We start from the raw sequence: 18279 nt of genomic DNA, 5'->3' as shown, positions 1-18279 counted from the left end.
TTTCTTTGGTTTGAATGTGCATACATAGAAGTGTCATGTAGACTGAATATAGTGAGATAAAGCTCACCAATAGAAAATACATATTTTTTTCCAGGATCTGCAAGAGGTGGATATCCCTGGAATACAGCAGGAGGAGAAAGATGCAGCAGACAGCCAACACAGGAACGCTGAGGAGGAGACACCCCCAGAGAAAACCAAGAAGCAGAAACTGCAGGAGGAGGAGAGATGGGAGTCCAGGAGAAAGAGAGAACTGGCGGAACAGAGGCACAGAAAGGAAGAGGAAGATAGAAAGAAGAAAGCAGAGGAGTGGCGGCTGTGTGAGTTAGAGGAGGAGCGATGTTGCGAACAAGAGGGACGTATACTTAAAAAGGAGGAGGAAAGGAGGCAGAGAGAGGATATGGAGAGGAGGATGAAAGAAGAAGAGGAGAGGAGGCAGAGAGAGGAGATGGAGAGGAGGATGAAAGAAGAAGAGGAGAGGAGGCAGAGAGAGGAGATGGAGAGGAGGATGAAAGAAGAAGAGGAGAGGAGGCAGAGAGAGGAGATGGAGAGGAGGATGAAAGAAGAAGAGGAGAGGCAGAGAGATGAGATGGAGAGGAGGATGAAAGAAGAAGAGGAGAGGAGGCAGAGAGTGGAAATGGAGAGGAGGATGAAAGAAGAAGAGGAAAGGATAGAGAAAGAAGAAGAAAGAAGGATTAGAGAGGATTTGGAGCTTATGCAACGAGAGGAGAAGGAGAAGACACTGGAGGAAGAGGAGAAAGAGGAAGAAGAAAGGAGTAGGAAAGAAGAAGAGGAGAGGAAGCAGTGTGAACTGGAGGCAGAGCGTCTTCGTGTAGATAAGGAAAAGAGACTAAAAGAGGCAGAAGAGGAGGAGAGAATGACAAAGCAGGTGAAGAAAAAGAGAAAACTGCTTGCAGAGGAGGAGAGGAAGAAAAATGAGGAGGAGGAGGAGGAGGAGAAGAGGCTGTGTGCAGAAGCGGCTGCGAGCAGCTCGGACCCTGAGAGGAAGAGGAGGGCTGAGGAGCTGCGCTGGAGAGAGATGGAGAAGAGACAGAGGCCGTTCACCGTCAAAGGGTCCTCTGGGGAGAAGCAGATCCTGTTCCAGAAGGTCAACCTAACGCCTGTTATACCGGCCTCCAGTCAGCAGGGGAGCGCTGTGACTGAACACAGAGAGAGAGCCAAGGCCTCATCGCTTGGAGGAGCTGACTCCCCCACCTTCCTGTCCTCTCAGTATGTCCACCACACAGCCATCCCGGTGACAGGTGCCCAGCTATGTGGGACTGCTGTCAACCTGGACCATATCAACGAAATCGCTTGTAAGTCTCTCCTGGGTCTGGCAGATGAAAAGAAAGCTGCCATGGGAACCCCATCACCAACCAAGAGTAAGACCCCACCAGTACGTAAGTCTGGAAAAACCAAATCCCTCAGTGAGTCCACAGACCAGTCCAGTGCAGTCATTCTTGCAGAGTGGGCCAGTATCCGCTGCAAGATATTTAAGGGGGCAGAGGAGGGGAAGTATGAGGAATACCCAGACCCCCATAGCCAAAGCCGACCCAGCAGTGAGGACCAGAGTCCGTTCCCCCATACCAACCTCAGGAAGACCATGTCCGCCAGCGCAAAGTTCACCATCACTCCGGCCAGGAAGAAGTTTGCCGACTCCAGCAGGAACTCTGAGGTGTTGAATCCGGAAGAGAAGGAAGGAGGAAGCCCAGCCTCTGCTCTCTCCAACACCTCCTCCAGCACCTCTGTTCCCTCTGCAGCCTCACCAGCCCCAGGCAGCAAAGCCCAGAGCAGGGGTGGTAAGACCGTCCGGATCGCAGACGGAAAAGGGGAGTGCATGTTTGCCAAAGACCTCCCATCATTCATAGTCCCCAGGTCTTCCCAGTGGTCCCCCAGACCTGAGGGGTCAGTGACAGACGCTGTGAGCCTGGGAGGAGAATCAGAGGACTCTGACGGCTGGGAGGAAGGGAGGGAGCAGGGCCAGCCCTCTCCGTTTGGGATCAAGCTGAGGAGGACCAACTACTCCCTCCGCTTCCACAGTGATCAGTCGACAGATAAGAGGAAGAAGAGGTACAGCGCCGGTGACAGCTTCAACGGTGTCCCCTCACCTCTGACCCCCATTGACCCTGACTCTGACACCTCAGTTTTCTCTGATAGATCCAGCCCTGCGTCTCCATTCAGAGAGAGCATTCCCGGGGTAAAGCCTGGACATATGGTTGTATCTCTTCCAAAGCCCCGGGCCAAGGCAGGCAAGTCTCCCACCCCTTCCATGCACAGCGAGGAGGAGAAGCCTTCCAATCCCTCACTCTACCAAAGACCGAGCACATCTCCTAAACCTGCCACCCCTCCCCCCTCTCCACTCCCCAAGGTGGGCAGAGGGGGTTCAAGCGATGCAGTGGTCCAGAGGATGAGGGTGGGGGCTGATTCAGCTGGCCATGAGGAGCGAGATGAGAGGAGGGAAGAAACCTCAGCTGTGGCCCAGCTCCACAGGAACGGCCAGGGACAGGGGGGTCAGAGGGAGGAGGAGCCCAAGGAGAAGAGGTCCTTCTTCCCCTCCATCAGTATGCCCTGGAGGGAGAAGGCTGACAGGAAAACGGAGCTCATCAGGAAAGGTTAGTGTCATCTTGGGAAGCGCATGTACTGCTAGTGCTCCAATCTCCATGACAGAGATTTTATGGATTGTTTTTTTTTAAGCGAGTGGGGATGTCACACCTGCATTTTAATTACTTGAGTGATTTTGTGTGTATGATGTCAAGTATGATGGTTGTCTCATCTCACCACTTACAGAGGGGAAGCCATCGCTGCAGAGCAGGCACTCGTTAGACAGCGTACGGGTCCAGGACAAGGAGGTGGGCCCTCCATGGATCACTCTGGCGCTGCAGAAACAAAAGGGCTTCAAAGAGCACCAGCAGAGCCGAGACGAGCGCCGCAGCAATAGAGAGGCCAAACTGCCTGAGAAACAGGCCAAGGACAAAGACAGCGTATGATACTGCACTTTAACACACATTACTGTCCTTACCTTCATTCCATTATGATTATGCTTATGCAGAGAGAGAAATGCATTCAGGGCAGTAGGAGAGACTGGAACAGTCCGCTAAAAGGTACATGTGTTTCACAGTGTGTGTTGGTTAGTCCTTCAGAGGGTAAGGGGAGTGGAAACACCAGCCCTCCCAAATCACAGACACCGGAGGAGGCCAAGAGACCAGACACCCTCCTGGGCTGCTTTGAGCGCCGGGACCACCTGATGAAAGCCAACACTCTGCCCAGCACAGTCACAGGTAAGAGCTTTCATATTCACAACTGTTTGTCATCACACTTTCCCAAGATCAGATCAGACAGTTAGGATATCTCACATATGAAACATGATTCTATTACATCTGGATCATCATAATCAAACAAATCTGTTATCAAACTGGGTTATACACTTTTATGGTGTCCTCAGCATACATTATAACCCTTTCTCTCTGGGTCTTGTGTTACAGTTGAGATTGCAGACTCCACACCATCGCCCCCTGTAGTGAAGGAGGTGACCATGCGCTTCCCGTCCACTGACTCTCCCCAGGTGTCCACTGAGCCGGCCTGGTTAGCTCTGGCCAAGCGCAAGGCCAAGGCCTGGAGTGACTGCCCTCAGATCATCAAATAACCTCCTCTCTAACCTCTACACTGCATCAGTACTGTACACACACTGCCCATGAACTATGACCCCTGTCCCAAACCCTCCCGACCTCTCCTCTCTGCCCCTAATCTGCCCCTGCACTCTTACCTCAACCCAAGCCTCCCCCTATTTCACCATAACCATGTACTTGTATGATTAAAAGTTTGTTTCACATTCATAATATAAACACAGTCACACATTTACAAACACGAACACTCAGTACAAGCATGCACTTATACAAACACCTGAAAACACAAAGTTTAAGATTACCTGGCTGTATGTTATCAACTATATAATATCTTCCAACAAGTCAAAAGATCCTACTGTAGCCAATCATGGCCACTGCTGGCCTTTGCAATAGCCAATCCCAACCCTTACTTCCCAACAGTAGCCAATCAAAGCACCTCGGCTGTAAATAGATCATGCACTTAACATAATACAAGAAAAAAAGCTTATGTATTGAAAAGATCAATCCCACAGGTCTGAAAAGGGATATAGATTCTTCATTCAAGGGTACTTTGGGAACAGTGTTTTAAGGGCTACCAGTAACCAATAAACCAACATGACAGATGATCACCTAGTTGTATCACCCTTAGAACCACAATATTTCTGTTACCTTATCTCGTGGGTATTATTTCAAGCACTGATTTTAACAGTGATGAAACAATATATTTGTAATCTCTGAGCCTTGTCTGCGTTGTACAAAAGCTTCTTTTTTTAAACTTGTATTCAAAAGCAGTACTTAGTATAACTATTCTCACTGTGCCCGTGATGACTGTGACAGCTGTCTAAGATACTATATTGCAGGGAAAAAAAGAAAAAAAATCCCTTAACAAAGTTGTTTGAAAATCACCGCAGTTTGTAAAATAACACTAAAATCTGTCAGAATCAAATGTCGACTGCACTGAAACACAGCACTAAAGACCAAGGTTCAAGTGGTTGAATTGCACACTATTCTCACCATTCTAATGTGTCATGGATTTTGCTTTGCTATGGAAAGAGACTACCTGCCTGCTGTAACATCCCATGTGCTCAAGTCACTGCTAATGTGATGATCCATAAGGCCTTTACATGGTCCTCCAGCATTTGGAAAGTCACATTCTCTGAATCCATTCATTGGACAAGTTAAACTCTATCACATCCTCTTAATTTACCTCAATGTGATTTGAACCAATCAGCCCTGCTGTGAGAACCTTTGCCTGTTGGTGACTGACAGAACCTCTGTCTGTTGGTGACTGACAGAACCTCTGTCTGTTGGTGACTGACAGAACCTCTGTCTGTTGGTGACTGACAGCATATGGATATTTCTTCCATCATTATCTTCCTCTCACTACTCAATGTAATGATCTGTATGTATGGATGTAAGTATGGATGTATGTTAGAGGCGGTTTTACCAGGACATTGGTCAGAAAAAAGCCTGCAAGGCTCAGTCAGTCACTTTGTCATTTATTTGTATTATTGTTTTTACATTTGGTCGTGTGCAATAGTGTAGTATACAAAGTGGTGTATGTAAAAATAATTGGGGTAATAATTGCTCTTTTTTGTCCCACTTAAAAAAGGTATTCATGAGAACATCTTTAAAGTGATGCAAATGTTATGAATTATATATTAAATACTGATGTCTGAACTCAAAGCCTCAAGTCATATTTCTCCTCTGTCATATATGTCATCTCAGGAAACTATTCGAGCTCATCTGTCGGCTCCACACAGTACACAAAGTCATTGTGTCATTTGACCACCAGGAGAGCTTACATACCACAGGAGAGGAGCTCCCTGGGCAGAGAGAGGCTCTCAGAGGTCCATTCTCTCCATCCAGAACACACAGGGTCCCATCTGTGGAGGCCAGGCCCACCTCAGGGTGACCCCTCAAACACACAGGGGCTGGAGTACACCCTCTGGTAGAGCCACATCAATGAGCCGTCAGCACAGTTCAGACAGTACACACACCCTCCATGTGACCCACACACAATGCTCTGCTTGTCTGGTGTGATGCAGGGGGATGAGAAGACTGTCCTTGGTCACATACTGCCACAGCAGCAGAAAACACAGTATTAAAGATGAAACACATAAGTGAGCAATATCAATAGTTACTTGGTGAAAATGAAGATGTTAAGGAGAAAGACTAAAAATGGACATTATCTTAGTGCCAGTTCTTCCTCTCGCCATTTTCCCCGTGTGTCTGAGGCAGCAGATGTTTCCATCCACAGAGCTGATGATTAGGTTTCCAATGAAGCAGCTTGGGATGGAGGAAAATGTAGTCTTCCTGGAATACATCTACAGGACAATACCAGTGTCCTGAAACAGAAAAAGAGTTTGAATCTTTTCTCATTAACACACAAGCATCTGTGATTTTTGCAGGCAAGAAGGCATGGACACTCACAGGATGGAGACAGAGGAAGTTTCCACCAAGGGTGGCGACACACTGCTGTCAGAGAGGGATGGAGACAGGGTGAGGAGAACACATCTCCACTCCCACAGTGGTGCGTCCACACACACTGCCGAACCTAGAATATACACAAAAACACAATTATACAGTACTGAGCATGTGATGCAAGATTTACACTTGACACACACACACACACACATCACACACACACACCTGTGGGTCAAGGGCATAGATGTGGCCATCCTGCGACCCCACCATCATCAAGCCTGTGAGGGGGTCCACAGTAGGACAGCTCTTCACATCATCTCCAGTCTCAAACACCCACTGTTTCCCCAGACTGCACACACAGTTAACACACACAACCATAATAGCACCCTGAGATTAAACACAGTTAACACACACAACCATCATAGCACCCTGAGATTAAAAACAGTTAACACACACAACCATCATAGCACCCTGAGATTAAACACAGTTAACACACACAACCATCATAGCACCCTGAGATTAAACGCAGATAACACACACAACCATCATAGCACCCTGAGATTAAACACAGTTAACACACAACCACCATAGCACCCTGAGATTAAACACAGATAACACACAGCATAGATCCTCATTATACACTGTAGAATAGACATAGAATAGAAGACTAAATTAAACATAACCAAAAAACAGATGCTTTATGTGCTCACACTGCCCTACCCTGTGCTCTGACCTCTTTCTCCCCTCTCTCTCCAGATGAAATCTCGCGTCTTGTGACGGCCGGCCGCCCAACAACCTGCCCGCTTGACCCTATCCCCTCCTCTCTTCTCCAGACCATTTCCGGAGACCTTCTCCCTTACCTCACCTCGCTCATCAACTCATCCCTGACCGTTGGCTACGTCCCTTCCGTCTTCAAGAGAGCGAGAGTTGCACCCCTTCTGAAAAAACCTACACTCGATCCCTCCGATGTCAACAATTACAGACCAGTATCCCTTCTTTCTTTTCTCTCCAAAACTCTTGAACGTGCCGTCCTTGGCCAGCTCTCCCGCTATCTCTCTCTGAATGACCTTCTTGATCCAAATCAGTCAGGTTTCAAGACTAGTCATTCAACTGAGACTGCTCTCCTCTGTATCACGGAGGCGCTCCGCACTGCTAAAGCTAACTCTCTCTCCTCTGCTCTCATCCTTCTAGATCTATCGGCTGCCTTCGATACTGTGAACCATCAGATCCTCCTCTCCACCCTCTCCGAGTTGGGCATCTCCGGCGCGGCCCACGCTTGGATTGCGTCCTACCTGACAGGTCGCTCCTACCAGGTGGCGTGGCGAGAATCTGTCTCCTCACCACGCGCTCTCACCACTGGTGTCCCCCAGGGCTCTGTTCTTGGCCCTCTCCTATTCTCGCTATACACCAAGTCACTTGGCTCTGTCATAACCTCACATGGTCTCTCTTATCATTGCTATGCAGACGACACACAATTAATCTTCTCCTTTCCCCCTTCTGATGACCAGGTGGCGAATCGCATCTCTGCATGTCTGGCAGACATATCAGTGTGGATGACGGATCACCACCTCAAGCTGAACCTCGGCAAGACGGAGCTGCTCTTCCTCCCGGGGAAGGACTGCCCGTTCCATGATCTCGCCATCACGGTCGACAACTCCATTGTGTCCTCCTCCCAGAGCGCCAAGAACATTGGCGTGATCCTGGACAACACCCTGTCGTTCTCAACTAACATCAAGGCGGTGGCCCGTTCCTGTAGGTTCATGCTCTACAACATCCGCAGAGTACGACCCTGCCTCACACAGGAAGCGGAGCAGGTCCTAATCCAGGCACTTGTCATCTCCCGTCTGGATTACTGCAACTCGCTGTTGGCTGGGCTCCCTGCCTGTGCCATTAAACCCCTTCAACTCATCCAGAACGCCGCAGCCCGTCTGGTGTTCAACCTTCCCAAGTTCTCTCACGTCACCCCGCTCCTCCGTTCTCTCCACTGGCTTCCAGTTGAAGCTCGCATCCGCTACAAGACCATGGTGCTTGCCTACGGAGCTGTGAGGGGAACGGCACCTCAGTACCTCCAGGCTCTGATCAGGCCCTACACCCAAACAAGGGCACTGCGTTCATCCACCTCTGGCCTGCTCGCCTCCCTACCACTGAGGAAGTACAGCTCCCGCTCAGCCCAGTCAAAACTGTTCGCTGCCCTGGCCCCCCAATGGTGGAACAAACTGCCTCACGACGCCAGGACAGCGGAGTCAATCACCACCTTCCGGAGACACCTGAAACCCCACCTCTTTAAGGAATACCTAGGATAGGTTAAGTAATCCCTCTCACCCCACCCCCCCTAAGTTTTAGATGCACTATTGTTAAGTGACTGTCCCACTGGATGTCATAAGGTGAATGCACCAATTTGTAAGTCGCTCTGGATAAGAGCGTCTGCTAAATGACTTAAATGTAAATGTAATGTGGATGCTGACCAACTACGATGAGTCTTCCACATCGGGACACAGCAGCAGAGGACTCGATCCTGTCCTGAGACCCTCTATAACACAACAGCCCCCCAGTGACAGGTTCAGGGCCTGCATCATGTGGGAATGGGAACCAATGAACACTGTGGCCCTGGGGCCTCCTCTCTGGACCAGCAGGACTGGAGAGGCATCCACACACCTCTCTGTCTGACTGCAAGCTCACCCTCATCTCCAGACCCACAGCCTCTCTAAGGAGAGGGATAACACTGCTAGCATTGGGCTCATTGGTTTCCACTGCCAAGGAATGGTTGTGTTATGTCCTCTTATTGGACCCAAATGTCTGGGAGTGGCTGGATTCTGTGCTCTCTTTTTTCCGATGTGAGTGTATTTCTTGTTCTTATGATTGGACCCTCTGAGTCTGAGTTTTCAATGGTCCTCAAAGGGTCTGAATGACCCATCTCTACAACCTCCTCTGGTCTCCTTACCACAGTACATCTTAAATCCCTCTTCACAGAATAAATTACAACTCCCAGTGGTGTCTGTGCAGGGTCTGTATGCGGTCTCTTGGGCTGTGCTGAGGAGACAGGGTCTGTATACGGTCTCTTGGGCTGTGCTGAGGAGACGGGGTCTGTATGCGGTATCTTGGGCTGTGCTGAGGAGACAGGGTCTGTATGCGGTCTCTTGGGCTGTGCTGAGGAGACAGGGTCTGTATGCGGTCTCTTGGGCTGTGCTGAGGAGACAAGGTCTGTATGCGGTCTCTTGGGCTGTGCTGAGGAGACGGGGTCTGTATGCGGTCTCTTGGGCTGTGCTGAGGAGACAGGGTCTGTATGCGGTCTCTTGGGCTGTGCTGAGGAGACAGGGTCTGCTGGATGTTTCTTGTCCACAGGATGGGATGTCCAGCTGTGTTCTAACTGGAGAGTCTGTGTTTCTGTGGCAACATGGTACAGGACGTCTGAGAAGGATCCGTCCAATATAGCCTCCAGAAGCCCAGATGAAGTCACTCCTACGGTGGTGGTGATGTCATCACAGAGATGCAGGGCTTGCAGTGAGTCGCCTCCACTAAACAGGAAGTTGGAGTCCTCCTGGATGGTTTCATCCTCCGCCTGACCTATAAAGTCTCCTGACATACACAAATATACATGTACACATATGTAAACTCTTGATGTAGAAGGGATACTGATTTGTTTGTATGTTTGTACTTAAGTGTCAAAAGTAAATGTAGTTGCTAAAATATACTTAAGTATCAAAGTAAATGTACAAATAATTTTAAATTCCTTATATTATTAAACAAACAAGACGGCACAATTAAACTTTATTATTATTATTTTTTTACCAATAACCAGGGTCACATTCCAACACTCAGACATAATTTACAAATAAAGCATTTGTGTTTAGTGAGTCCACCAGATCAGAGGCAGTGGGGAAGACCATGGATGTTCTCTTGTTAGGTATATACATTTTAACATTTTCTGTCTTGCTAAGTATTCAAATTTAACAAGTACGTACTTTTGGGTGTCAGTGAAAATGTATGGAGTAGAGTATGTAATTTTCTTTAGGAATGTAGTGAAGTAAAAGTAGTCAGAAATATAAATAGTAAAGTACAGATACTCAAAAAAACAACTTAAGTAGTACTTTAAAGTATTTCGGGGCGTTCCTAAAAGACGTAGAATCGCAAGCTAGCGCGAGGTCGAGCTGTTTGAAAGGAGGGAGTAGTGTAACGACCCTGGGTTTATAAACGCGTATATCGACTATTCCGCTTGAGCATGCTCTTGGGGCAAAGTCGTTAGCGCGCTGGACTTCCGGCTAGAAGGTCGAGGGTTGAGACTTGCTCCCTGCCTGCTTCATTACAGTACATTTTGTCGCATGAAGATGACAGCGTGTAGAAAATATTGCGTCACATCGTGAAATATCCAATCATAATTTAGTATTTTATTGTGGCAAATTTGAAAATGTTTCACGTCGCAGTCGACGTCCGTTAATCTCGAAAACCCGATCCTTGTTGCCAACGTCGGGTTTTCGAGACTAACGTAAGACGTCCGTCGGCTTTGGGCCCAAAGAGAACCAAACGAATGAGGGGAATGAAGTACTTGAATTGTAATGTTTAATTGATAAAACGTTGTCTGAAGACATGTATGACGTGGTCAAAAATAAGCTTAAGAGCAATGCCAAGATTTACAGTAATACTTTGGAGCGAATAGTTCAAAAGGTATGTGGAAAATGTGCTGATATAGTTACCTAAATAATTAACGTTAACCGTGCTTGCCAGATGCCTGCTAGCATTGTAACTAGCTAGCGTTCTTCTGACGATGTGGTTAGATAATCAAACATATTAGCAAAGACACCCTATTGATGTTCTCTAACCCAGCTAGAGTCAGCCAACAAGTAGTAGTAGCACAGAGCAGAGGCACATTTTTTAAATCGTATTATTGTAACTAGCTAGTAGTCTCTCTCGCCAACTAGCCTTCTTTTACTGTCCCTCTTGAGGCCACGGGGCGAAATGCACAAGCAATGCACCCCCTCATCAAATCAAATGTTATTTGTCACATACACGTATTTAGTAGGTGTTATTGCGGGTGTAACGAAAAAGCAATGTCACTCTACTACTAGGCCTGTAACAGATGAAACCTCAGATTGTGCCAGTATTTACAATTTTCCTTGACAACAGTATTCAAAGCTGCATGACAATGGGACCGAGGTGAACCTGGAGGACATAACACCCGAAGGTAAACAACAGTCCGTTTATGGTTACACTAGTTAGCTAAGAATTCTTAAACTCCAGTGTCCATGTTCCTTATCTATGGTTACACATATTATCTGCTTCTCAGTACTTGAATAATTGTTTAGCCTTGTCAACAACGATATACAGTAGCTAGTTTTATATAAATGGGTACAAATTCTGCACACAACCGAGTTGGCTCAATGTTCTGATGTTTATTGTATTTCCATGTGTCTTGTCATTGGATGGAGAAGAGGTGAGAGTATGCATGGTCAAGTCAGAGTTGGAACTATCAAAGCTGGGATTGTCAAAGGTTTGTAAGATATGACGTTATGTACTGTAGCTAATTATTTTAGGCCCACTTGGTACTTTTCTGAGGAATTTCTTACGTGTCTGGATCACACTCACACCTCTAACTCCCCCTCCTCTTTAGAGTGATGTTGACCTGGCAGAGCTGTCACTAGGAGGTAGGAACTACAACACATTGTTTCTCTGTGAGATTTGCACTGGAGCATTACAGATTATGCAATGTAAATGTAAAGGCACTTTCTGCTAAAGTGGGAACATTGCCTTTCCATTTCAATCATGCTGTAAAGCTGAACTTCTACGACGTGGATTGAATATAGCCCTTAATTGTTAAATTCATCTGAAGGTATATTTATGTCCTATTTTTGTTATTTCAGATGTTTCTGAAATACACAGGCCACAGAACATCATTAGAGACTTCAAGGTACATATGGCGACAACTGATTGTGGGCAGAACAGATCTGTCTTTTTGGAGACTTGTCTAACCAGATGTTTGCAGCCCACATTACTATAGCCATGGTTGGGGAGTAACAGATTACATGTATTAAAAATATTTTTTCCAATGGTAACTGTAATCCATTACATTACCAGCAAAACTGTTGTAATCAGATTACAGATACTTAATAATAAAAAAAACTAGATGATTACTTTTAAATTCAGAAAGTATGCTCGCAATTCTTTTTTATTTTGACACTTCTCTGTTTTCTCGACGACATTCAAATCAGCATTTAAAAAAGGTGCACGTTTTAAGTTTGTTCCACCTGAGCAAGTCTGAGACCACTATGATGTCACACCAAATGTGTTTGATGGATCACGGGAAAAGAGCAGGAATAGGCTTTGGTAGGCTACAGTCCAAGCTATGTCTTCCAATGGCGCGACTGCTTTTGGCATCCAAAAATTATCCAACTTGAATAAACGCTTGGAGGTAAGGATGACAGCAGTGGTGTAGTCTACGCTGATATGTATATTACTTATTATTGGTATTTACATAGCGCATTGATGTAAATCGCACTGATACTCTCCGATTTAGCTATTTGCACCTTACGGATTGTGGCTGTTCACATATAAATGTGTATTGTAACCCAATAATGGTTGAATTCAAGAAGTTAAGCTGCCTATCAATCATTGTTTTTGAAACCAGTGGAAAGCCAGTAAAAATGCGCTCTTGCAACAGCTGCATAGTGCGGATCCCAGCCTATGGAATAAAAATTGGTCTTTTATCGCTCAGTCTAATTCATGCTGATTAAAAAAAGTAAATCCATAGGCGTAATGGACACACACTCAAACTCGCACACTTTTTATAGACTTAAAGGGGCGATCTGTAGTTGCTACATCCATTTTTGGACTTATAAATCATATATTAATATAAACATATAATTTATTGTTGTAGAAAGCGATTGGTTAGATTGAAGAAGCCTACATAACCAACCCATAAAGTAAAATTGAGCATCCATATATGGCCAGCTATGTAAACTTTAACATTGATTTATCCTGCTATAGATGTCATTCAATTAGAAACACATATTTTTGTCTTCTGCTAATGCCTCTTAAGGGGAAAGTAATCTAAAAGTAACTGAATGTAATCAGCTTGTTACTGAGTTTGTAATCCAAAAATGTCATTACTGATTACAATTTTGGACAGGTAACTTTATCGGATTACATTTAGAAAGTAACCTACCCAACCCTGACTGTAGCTTATGTACTTCTCATGTTTTTCAACAGATGGACATCTCATACCACCAGGATGATCCCAAAGATGATTGTGTAGATGAGGGTGCTGGCCCTGTCAACAGTAATGATTCTGTTATGCAGCAGGCTACAGAGAACAGCCACTGTAAGTAAATTATTTGAACATTAACCCTAGTGACTTATGGACACTACCGTTCAAAAGTTTGGGGTCACTTAGAAATGTCCTTGTTTTTGAAAGAAAAGCAAAAATGTTGTCCCATGTGCACAATTGAGCAAGAGGACAAGCCTAGAAGACCAGCATCCCAGAGTCATCTCTTCACTGTTGACGTTGAGACTGGATGTTTCACATGTATTATTTAATGAAGCTGCCAGTTGAGGACTTGTGAAATGACTGTTTCTCAAACTAGACACTCTAATGTACTTGTCCTCTTGCTCAGTTGTGCAACAGGGCCTCCCACTCTTTCTATTCTGGTTAGAGCCTATTTGCGCTGTTCTGTGAAGGGAGTAGTACACAGCGTTGTACGAGATCTTCAGTTTCTTGGCAATTTCTCGCATGGAATAGCCTTAATTTCTCAGAACAAGAATAGAATGGCGAGTTTCAGAAGAAAGTTATTTGTTTCTGGTCATTTTGAACCTGTAATCAAACCCACAAATGTTAATGCTCCAGATACTCAATTAGTATAAAGATGGCAAGTTTTATTGTTTCTTAAATCAGGACAACAGTTTTCAGCTGTGCTAACACAATTGCAAAAGGGTTTTCTAATGGTCAATTAGCCTTTTAAAATTATAAACTTGGATTAGCTAACACAATGTGCCATTGGGACACAGGAGTGATGGTTGCTGATAATGGGTCTCTGTACGCCTATGTAGATAATCCATATAAAATCAGCCGTTTCCAGCTACAATACTCATTTACAACATTAACAATGTCTACACTGTATTCCTGATCAAGTTGATGTTATTTTAAAGGACAAAAAATGAGCTTTTCTTTCAAAAACAAGGACATTTCTAAGTGAACCCAAACTTTTGAACGGTAGTGTATATATTGAGCATGTCAAAGTAAACACATCAAATACAATTACAACAGCATTTTTCATGTTCATTTACACATTTCTCATTTAATAAATTGTCTTTATATTGCCTCCATCAGTGGTGGATAATTCCAAACTGAATGGGACTAGGATTAGCCTGTGGGGTGCGCCAGAGGAGCTGGAGCGCTCTCTGAGCAGTCAACGTAGCACTCTACTGGACCAGTATCCCAGCATGGTCAGCCAGGTAGGAGAGGCCTGGCGGCGCCAACATATGTCCGACGTGGCTGTAGGGGTTTTGAGGAGGTACCACAGGCTCAGGTGGTTCTCTAACAGAAACCTCAATAACCGCACCTTCAACATCAGACCTGCTCACAGAAAGACTACCCTCAACAATGGCCAATCCTTTCTCCAAACACCTCAGAACACCATACTCAATGTGAGTAACCCCAAGAGTCCAAAGTTGAACCTCAAAATGACAACAACCCACACCCATCTTCCTCCACAGACCAAGGTAAACCTCCAGGAATGGCCAGCAGAGAGGCTGTCCCACAGGAAGGGTACAGATTCAGGGAACGGACAACCGTCCCACCCTGTTCTAGTGATGGACTTCTCCTCTCGCCTCTCCTCTGCAGGCTCCAGTCCTGCCTCCTCCCCTCCCTCTGCAGCCCCCTCCCTTCTCTCTGCTCCCTCATTTGTAGACTCCTCTCCTCCCTCCTCTGCAGCCTCCCTTCCCTCTTCTCTCTCCTCTCCAGACTCCTCCCTACAGGAGAGCCCTGAGCCGGAGGAGCCCCCCTTAAACCAAACCTTCATGGTGTCCATGCCCTCTTCCCCATCCCCCAGGGTTAGACATACTACCCTGGACTTCAGTCCTGCCAGATCTGAAGACACCTTCACAGCAGGAGGGTTGAGCAGTCCATCTCTAAGGAAGTGTGCCCTACCCACATTTCCCCATCAGAGGTTTTTCACAGCGGTATGCCCTGTGGTTTGTATGGAGATGTCTTCAGACTACCGCTCCCCAGTAGCACAGAGTCACTCCAGAGCCAGACTGCTGATCTGGGACGGCCAGCGTGCAGCATCTAACGCCCACCATAGGAGCCCCAAGTCAGGCTTTGCTGGATATCATCAAAGAAACACTGTGGAGCCCAGATCTTCCCCTGAGTCTTCACCCTCCTCTCTTCATAGGCCTCTGATGCCACCCAGGAAGCCCCACCACCTGGACTCCTGCAATCCCTCCCAGCTGAAACTCCAATCGTCTAGATTATCATCTGATCATGAGTCTGGGGCAGGCCAGCCAAGGCTCCGGCGAAACTATTCCCTGGATTCCTTCTCCCCATCTGTCAGTCTCTTACGAAACTCTGCTAAGCAGATTGACAAGGACTTCCAGAAGCTCTACCATAGGCTTGTCTGTCAGGACAAATCCTCCTCCTCCTCCTGCCGTACATGTGAGAGGAGAGCAGAGACCACCAGAGGAACCTCCTCTTCTGCTCTGGCTGCCCTGGCCCTGTCTCCTCACCACTCTGTCATGAGGAAGCGTCGCAGGGAGCTGGTCCAAGAACAGTCCCCAGAGTCCAAACGTTACAGGGATAGCTCCTTTGCTTACTCCCCAGGATCCCACCGCCAGAGGGTAGAAATGTTCAGGTGCCAGAACCGCTCAGACAGCCATTTGTCCTCCAACCAGTGGGACATCTCCTGTGACTCCCACAACTGGAGCCCCCGCAGGGCCAGTCTGGCTCATACCCACCACAGCCCCCATCACCAACATCACTCATCAAATGTAGCAGTCAGGAAAGCTGAAGGCTCCTGGCCTGGCCTGCATGTTGATCAGCACTCTCCTGCTTGGGTAAGGGTCTTCCACAGAAACAATGTACATGCAGTCCAAGAGAAATGATAATGTATGTCTTATTTTCTAACATTGCTTTCATCTATGTCTGCTGTCTAGAGAGAGAAATACAGCCGATTTGTTGGACTTCGTCAAGGTTTGTCTAGTCTCAGGGGGAAAAAATCTACTTGTCTAATCTTTGATTGACTACTTTGGATTCCGTTCTGATGATAATTTATTCCTCCCCTCTCAGGAAAGTCAATTGTCAACGCTGAGTGCCAATGTGGCTGTTCGCCAAGGTAACCATGACCTTATTCAGAAAGTAATATGTTCTGCATTGTTGTTTAAATATTTAATATATGCATTTCATTGTTTGTCACGTTAACCACCCTCCCTTCTTTCCCCCAGTTTCTCTAGGAGACAGCTTCTGTATAAATGATGTCAACCCACAGAAAGGCTGTCCTGTCCTGCACCTCTACCTGAGTTTTTTTTATATGCCAGATTTGAAAACATCTCTGCTGTTTATCTGCATTTGAAAACATACTTAGGATGTCCCAATAACCATGAACTAATTTGTTATAATGAAATGTTTATACAATGTCTTTTTATATACAGTACCAGTCAAAAGTTTGGACAAACCTACTCATGCAATGGTTTTTCTGTATTTTTACATTGTAGAATAATAGTGAAGATTTTTTCAAATCTAAGAAATAACACATATGGACTCATGTAGTAACCAAAAAAGTTAAATCCAAATATATTTTAAATTCTTCAAAGTAGCCAGCCTTTGCCTTGATGACAGCTTTGTGCACGCTTTGCATTCTCTCAACCAGCTTCACCTGGAATGTTTTTCCAACCATCTTGAAGGAGGTCCCACATGTACTGAGAGCTTCTTGACTGCTTTTCCTTCACCCTGTGGTTCAACTCATCCCAAACCATCTCAATTGGGTTGAGGTTGGGTGATTGTGGCGGCCAGGTCATCTGATACAGCACTCCATCACTCTCCTCCTTGGTCAAATAGCCCGTACACAGCCTGGAGGTGTGTTGGGTCATTGTCCTGTTGAAAAACAAATGATTGTCCCACTAAGTGCAAACCAGATGGGATGGCATATCATTGCAGAATGCTTTGGTAGCCAAGCTGGTTAAGTGTGCCTTGAATTCTAAATAAATCACTGAAAGTCGCCAGCAAAGCACCATCACACCTCCTCTATGCTTCACGGTGGGGACCACATATGCGGAGAGCATCCGTTCACCTACTGTGTCTCGCAGACAGCGGTTAAAACCAAAATTCAAAAATTTGGACTCATCAGACCAAAAGACAGGTTTCCACCAGTCTAATGCCCATTGCTCGTGTTTCTTGGCCCAAACAAGTCTCTTCTGCTTATGTGTCCATTAGTAGTGTCCTTTGCAGCAATTTGACCATGAAGGCTTGAGTCACACGGTCTTCTCTGAACAGTTGATGTTTGTTACTTGAACTCGGAAGCATTTATTTGGGATTACATTTCTGAGGCTGATAACTCATGAACTTATCCTCTGCAGCAGAGGTAACTGGTTCTTCCTTTCCTGTGGCGGTCCTCAGGAGAGACAGTTTCATCATAGCGCTGGATCGTTTTTGTGACTGCACTTGAAGAAACGTTCAAAGTTCTTAATTTTCCGTATTGACTGACCATGTCTAAAAGTGATGATGGAATGTCGTTTATTTGCTTATTTGAGCTGTTCTTGCCATAATATGGACTTGGTTTGTACCAAATAGGGCTATTTTCTGTATACCACCCTTCTCACAACTGACTGGCTTAAAATAACTAAGGAAAGAAATTCCACAAATTAACAAGGCACACCTGTTAATTGAAATGCATTCCAGGTGACTACCTCATGAAGCTGGTTGAGAGAATGCCAAGTGTGTGCGAAGCTGTCAAGGCAATGTGTGGCTACTTTGATATAAAATATTTTTATTTAACACTTGTTAATACATGATTCCATATGTTATTTCATAGTTTGGATGTCTTCACTATTCTCCAAATGTAGAAAATAGTAAAAATAAAAACCCTGGAATGAGTAGTGTCCAAACATTTGGTACTGTATATACACTGCTCAAAAAAATAAAGGTAACACTAAAATAACATCCTAGATCTGAATGAATGAAATATTCTTATTAAATACTTTTTTTCTTTACATAGTTTAATGTGCTGACAACAAAATCACACAAAAATGATCAATGGACCAGCATATGGTCTCA

The 18279-nt window shown here is 45.6% G+C and overlaps 3 protein-coding genes across 6 annotated transcripts in view; 2 read left to right on the top strand and 1 right to left on the bottom strand.

Annotated features, from left to right (window-relative positions):
- Positions 1-5279, top strand: part of LOC123996809 (capping protein inhibiting regulator of actin dynamics-like) — a 38336-nt gene extending 33057 nt beyond the window's left edge. For all 3 annotated transcript variants that reach the window (XM_046300535.1, XM_046300532.1, XM_046300533.1), the window contains exons 6-9: positions 95-2609; positions 2785-2978; positions 3116-3275; positions 3480-5279. In XM_046300535.1, the coding sequence (XP_046156491.1) occupies positions 95-2609; positions 2785-2978; positions 3116-3275; positions 3480-3640 (3030 nt within the window). In that variant the 3' untranslated portion in view covers positions 3641-5279. The remainder of the gene's footprint in view (positions 1-94; positions 2610-2784; positions 2979-3115; positions 3276-3479) is intronic.
- Positions 5280-5505: 226 nt separating this feature from the next.
- Positions 5506-9849, bottom strand: LOC123997216. The gene is made up of 4 exons (XM_046301380.1): positions 9816-9849; positions 8968-9602; positions 5941-6156; positions 5506-5547 (listed from the first exon to the last, which is right to left on the bottom strand). The coding sequence occupies exons 1-4, from the start codon at positions 9847-9849 to the stop codon at positions 5506-5508; spliced, it is 927 nt and encodes a 308-aa protein (XP_046157336.1).
- A 555-nt stretch (positions 9850-10404) lies between these two features.
- LOC123996810 (serine/arginine repetitive matrix protein 2-like) lies at positions 10405-16772 on the top strand. Of its 2 annotated transcripts, XM_046300537.1 has the most exons (11): positions 10405-10688; positions 11148-11205; positions 11453-11511; positions 11632-11665; positions 11882-11928; positions 13227-13338; positions 14344-14660; positions 14730-16064; positions 16164-16200; positions 16297-16342; positions 16452-16772. In XM_046300537.1, the coding sequence occupies exons 1-11, from the start codon at positions 10611-10613 to the stop codon at positions 16480-16482; spliced, it is 2154 nt and encodes a 717-aa protein (XP_046156493.1). In that variant the 5' UTR covers positions 10405-10610; the 3' UTR covers positions 16483-16772. The 2 variants fall into 2 exon arrangements, with proteins under 2 accessions (XP_046156493.1, XP_046156492.1); XM_046300536.1 differs by having other exon boundaries at positions 10407-10688; positions 14344-16064.
- Positions 16773-18279: the final 1507 nt, after the last annotated feature.

The sequence above is a fragment of the Oncorhynchus gorbuscha genome, linkage group LG15, assembly GCF_021184085.1.
Source record: "Oncorhynchus gorbuscha isolate QuinsamMale2020 ecotype Even-year linkage group LG15, OgorEven_v1.0, whole genome shotgun sequence".
Classification (NCBI taxonomy): Eukaryota; Metazoa; Chordata; class Actinopteri; order Salmoniformes; family Salmonidae; genus Oncorhynchus; species Oncorhynchus gorbuscha.
The sequence above is the reverse complement of the archived record's forward strand: the minus strand, read 5'-3'. Positions and strand labels throughout refer to the sequence as shown.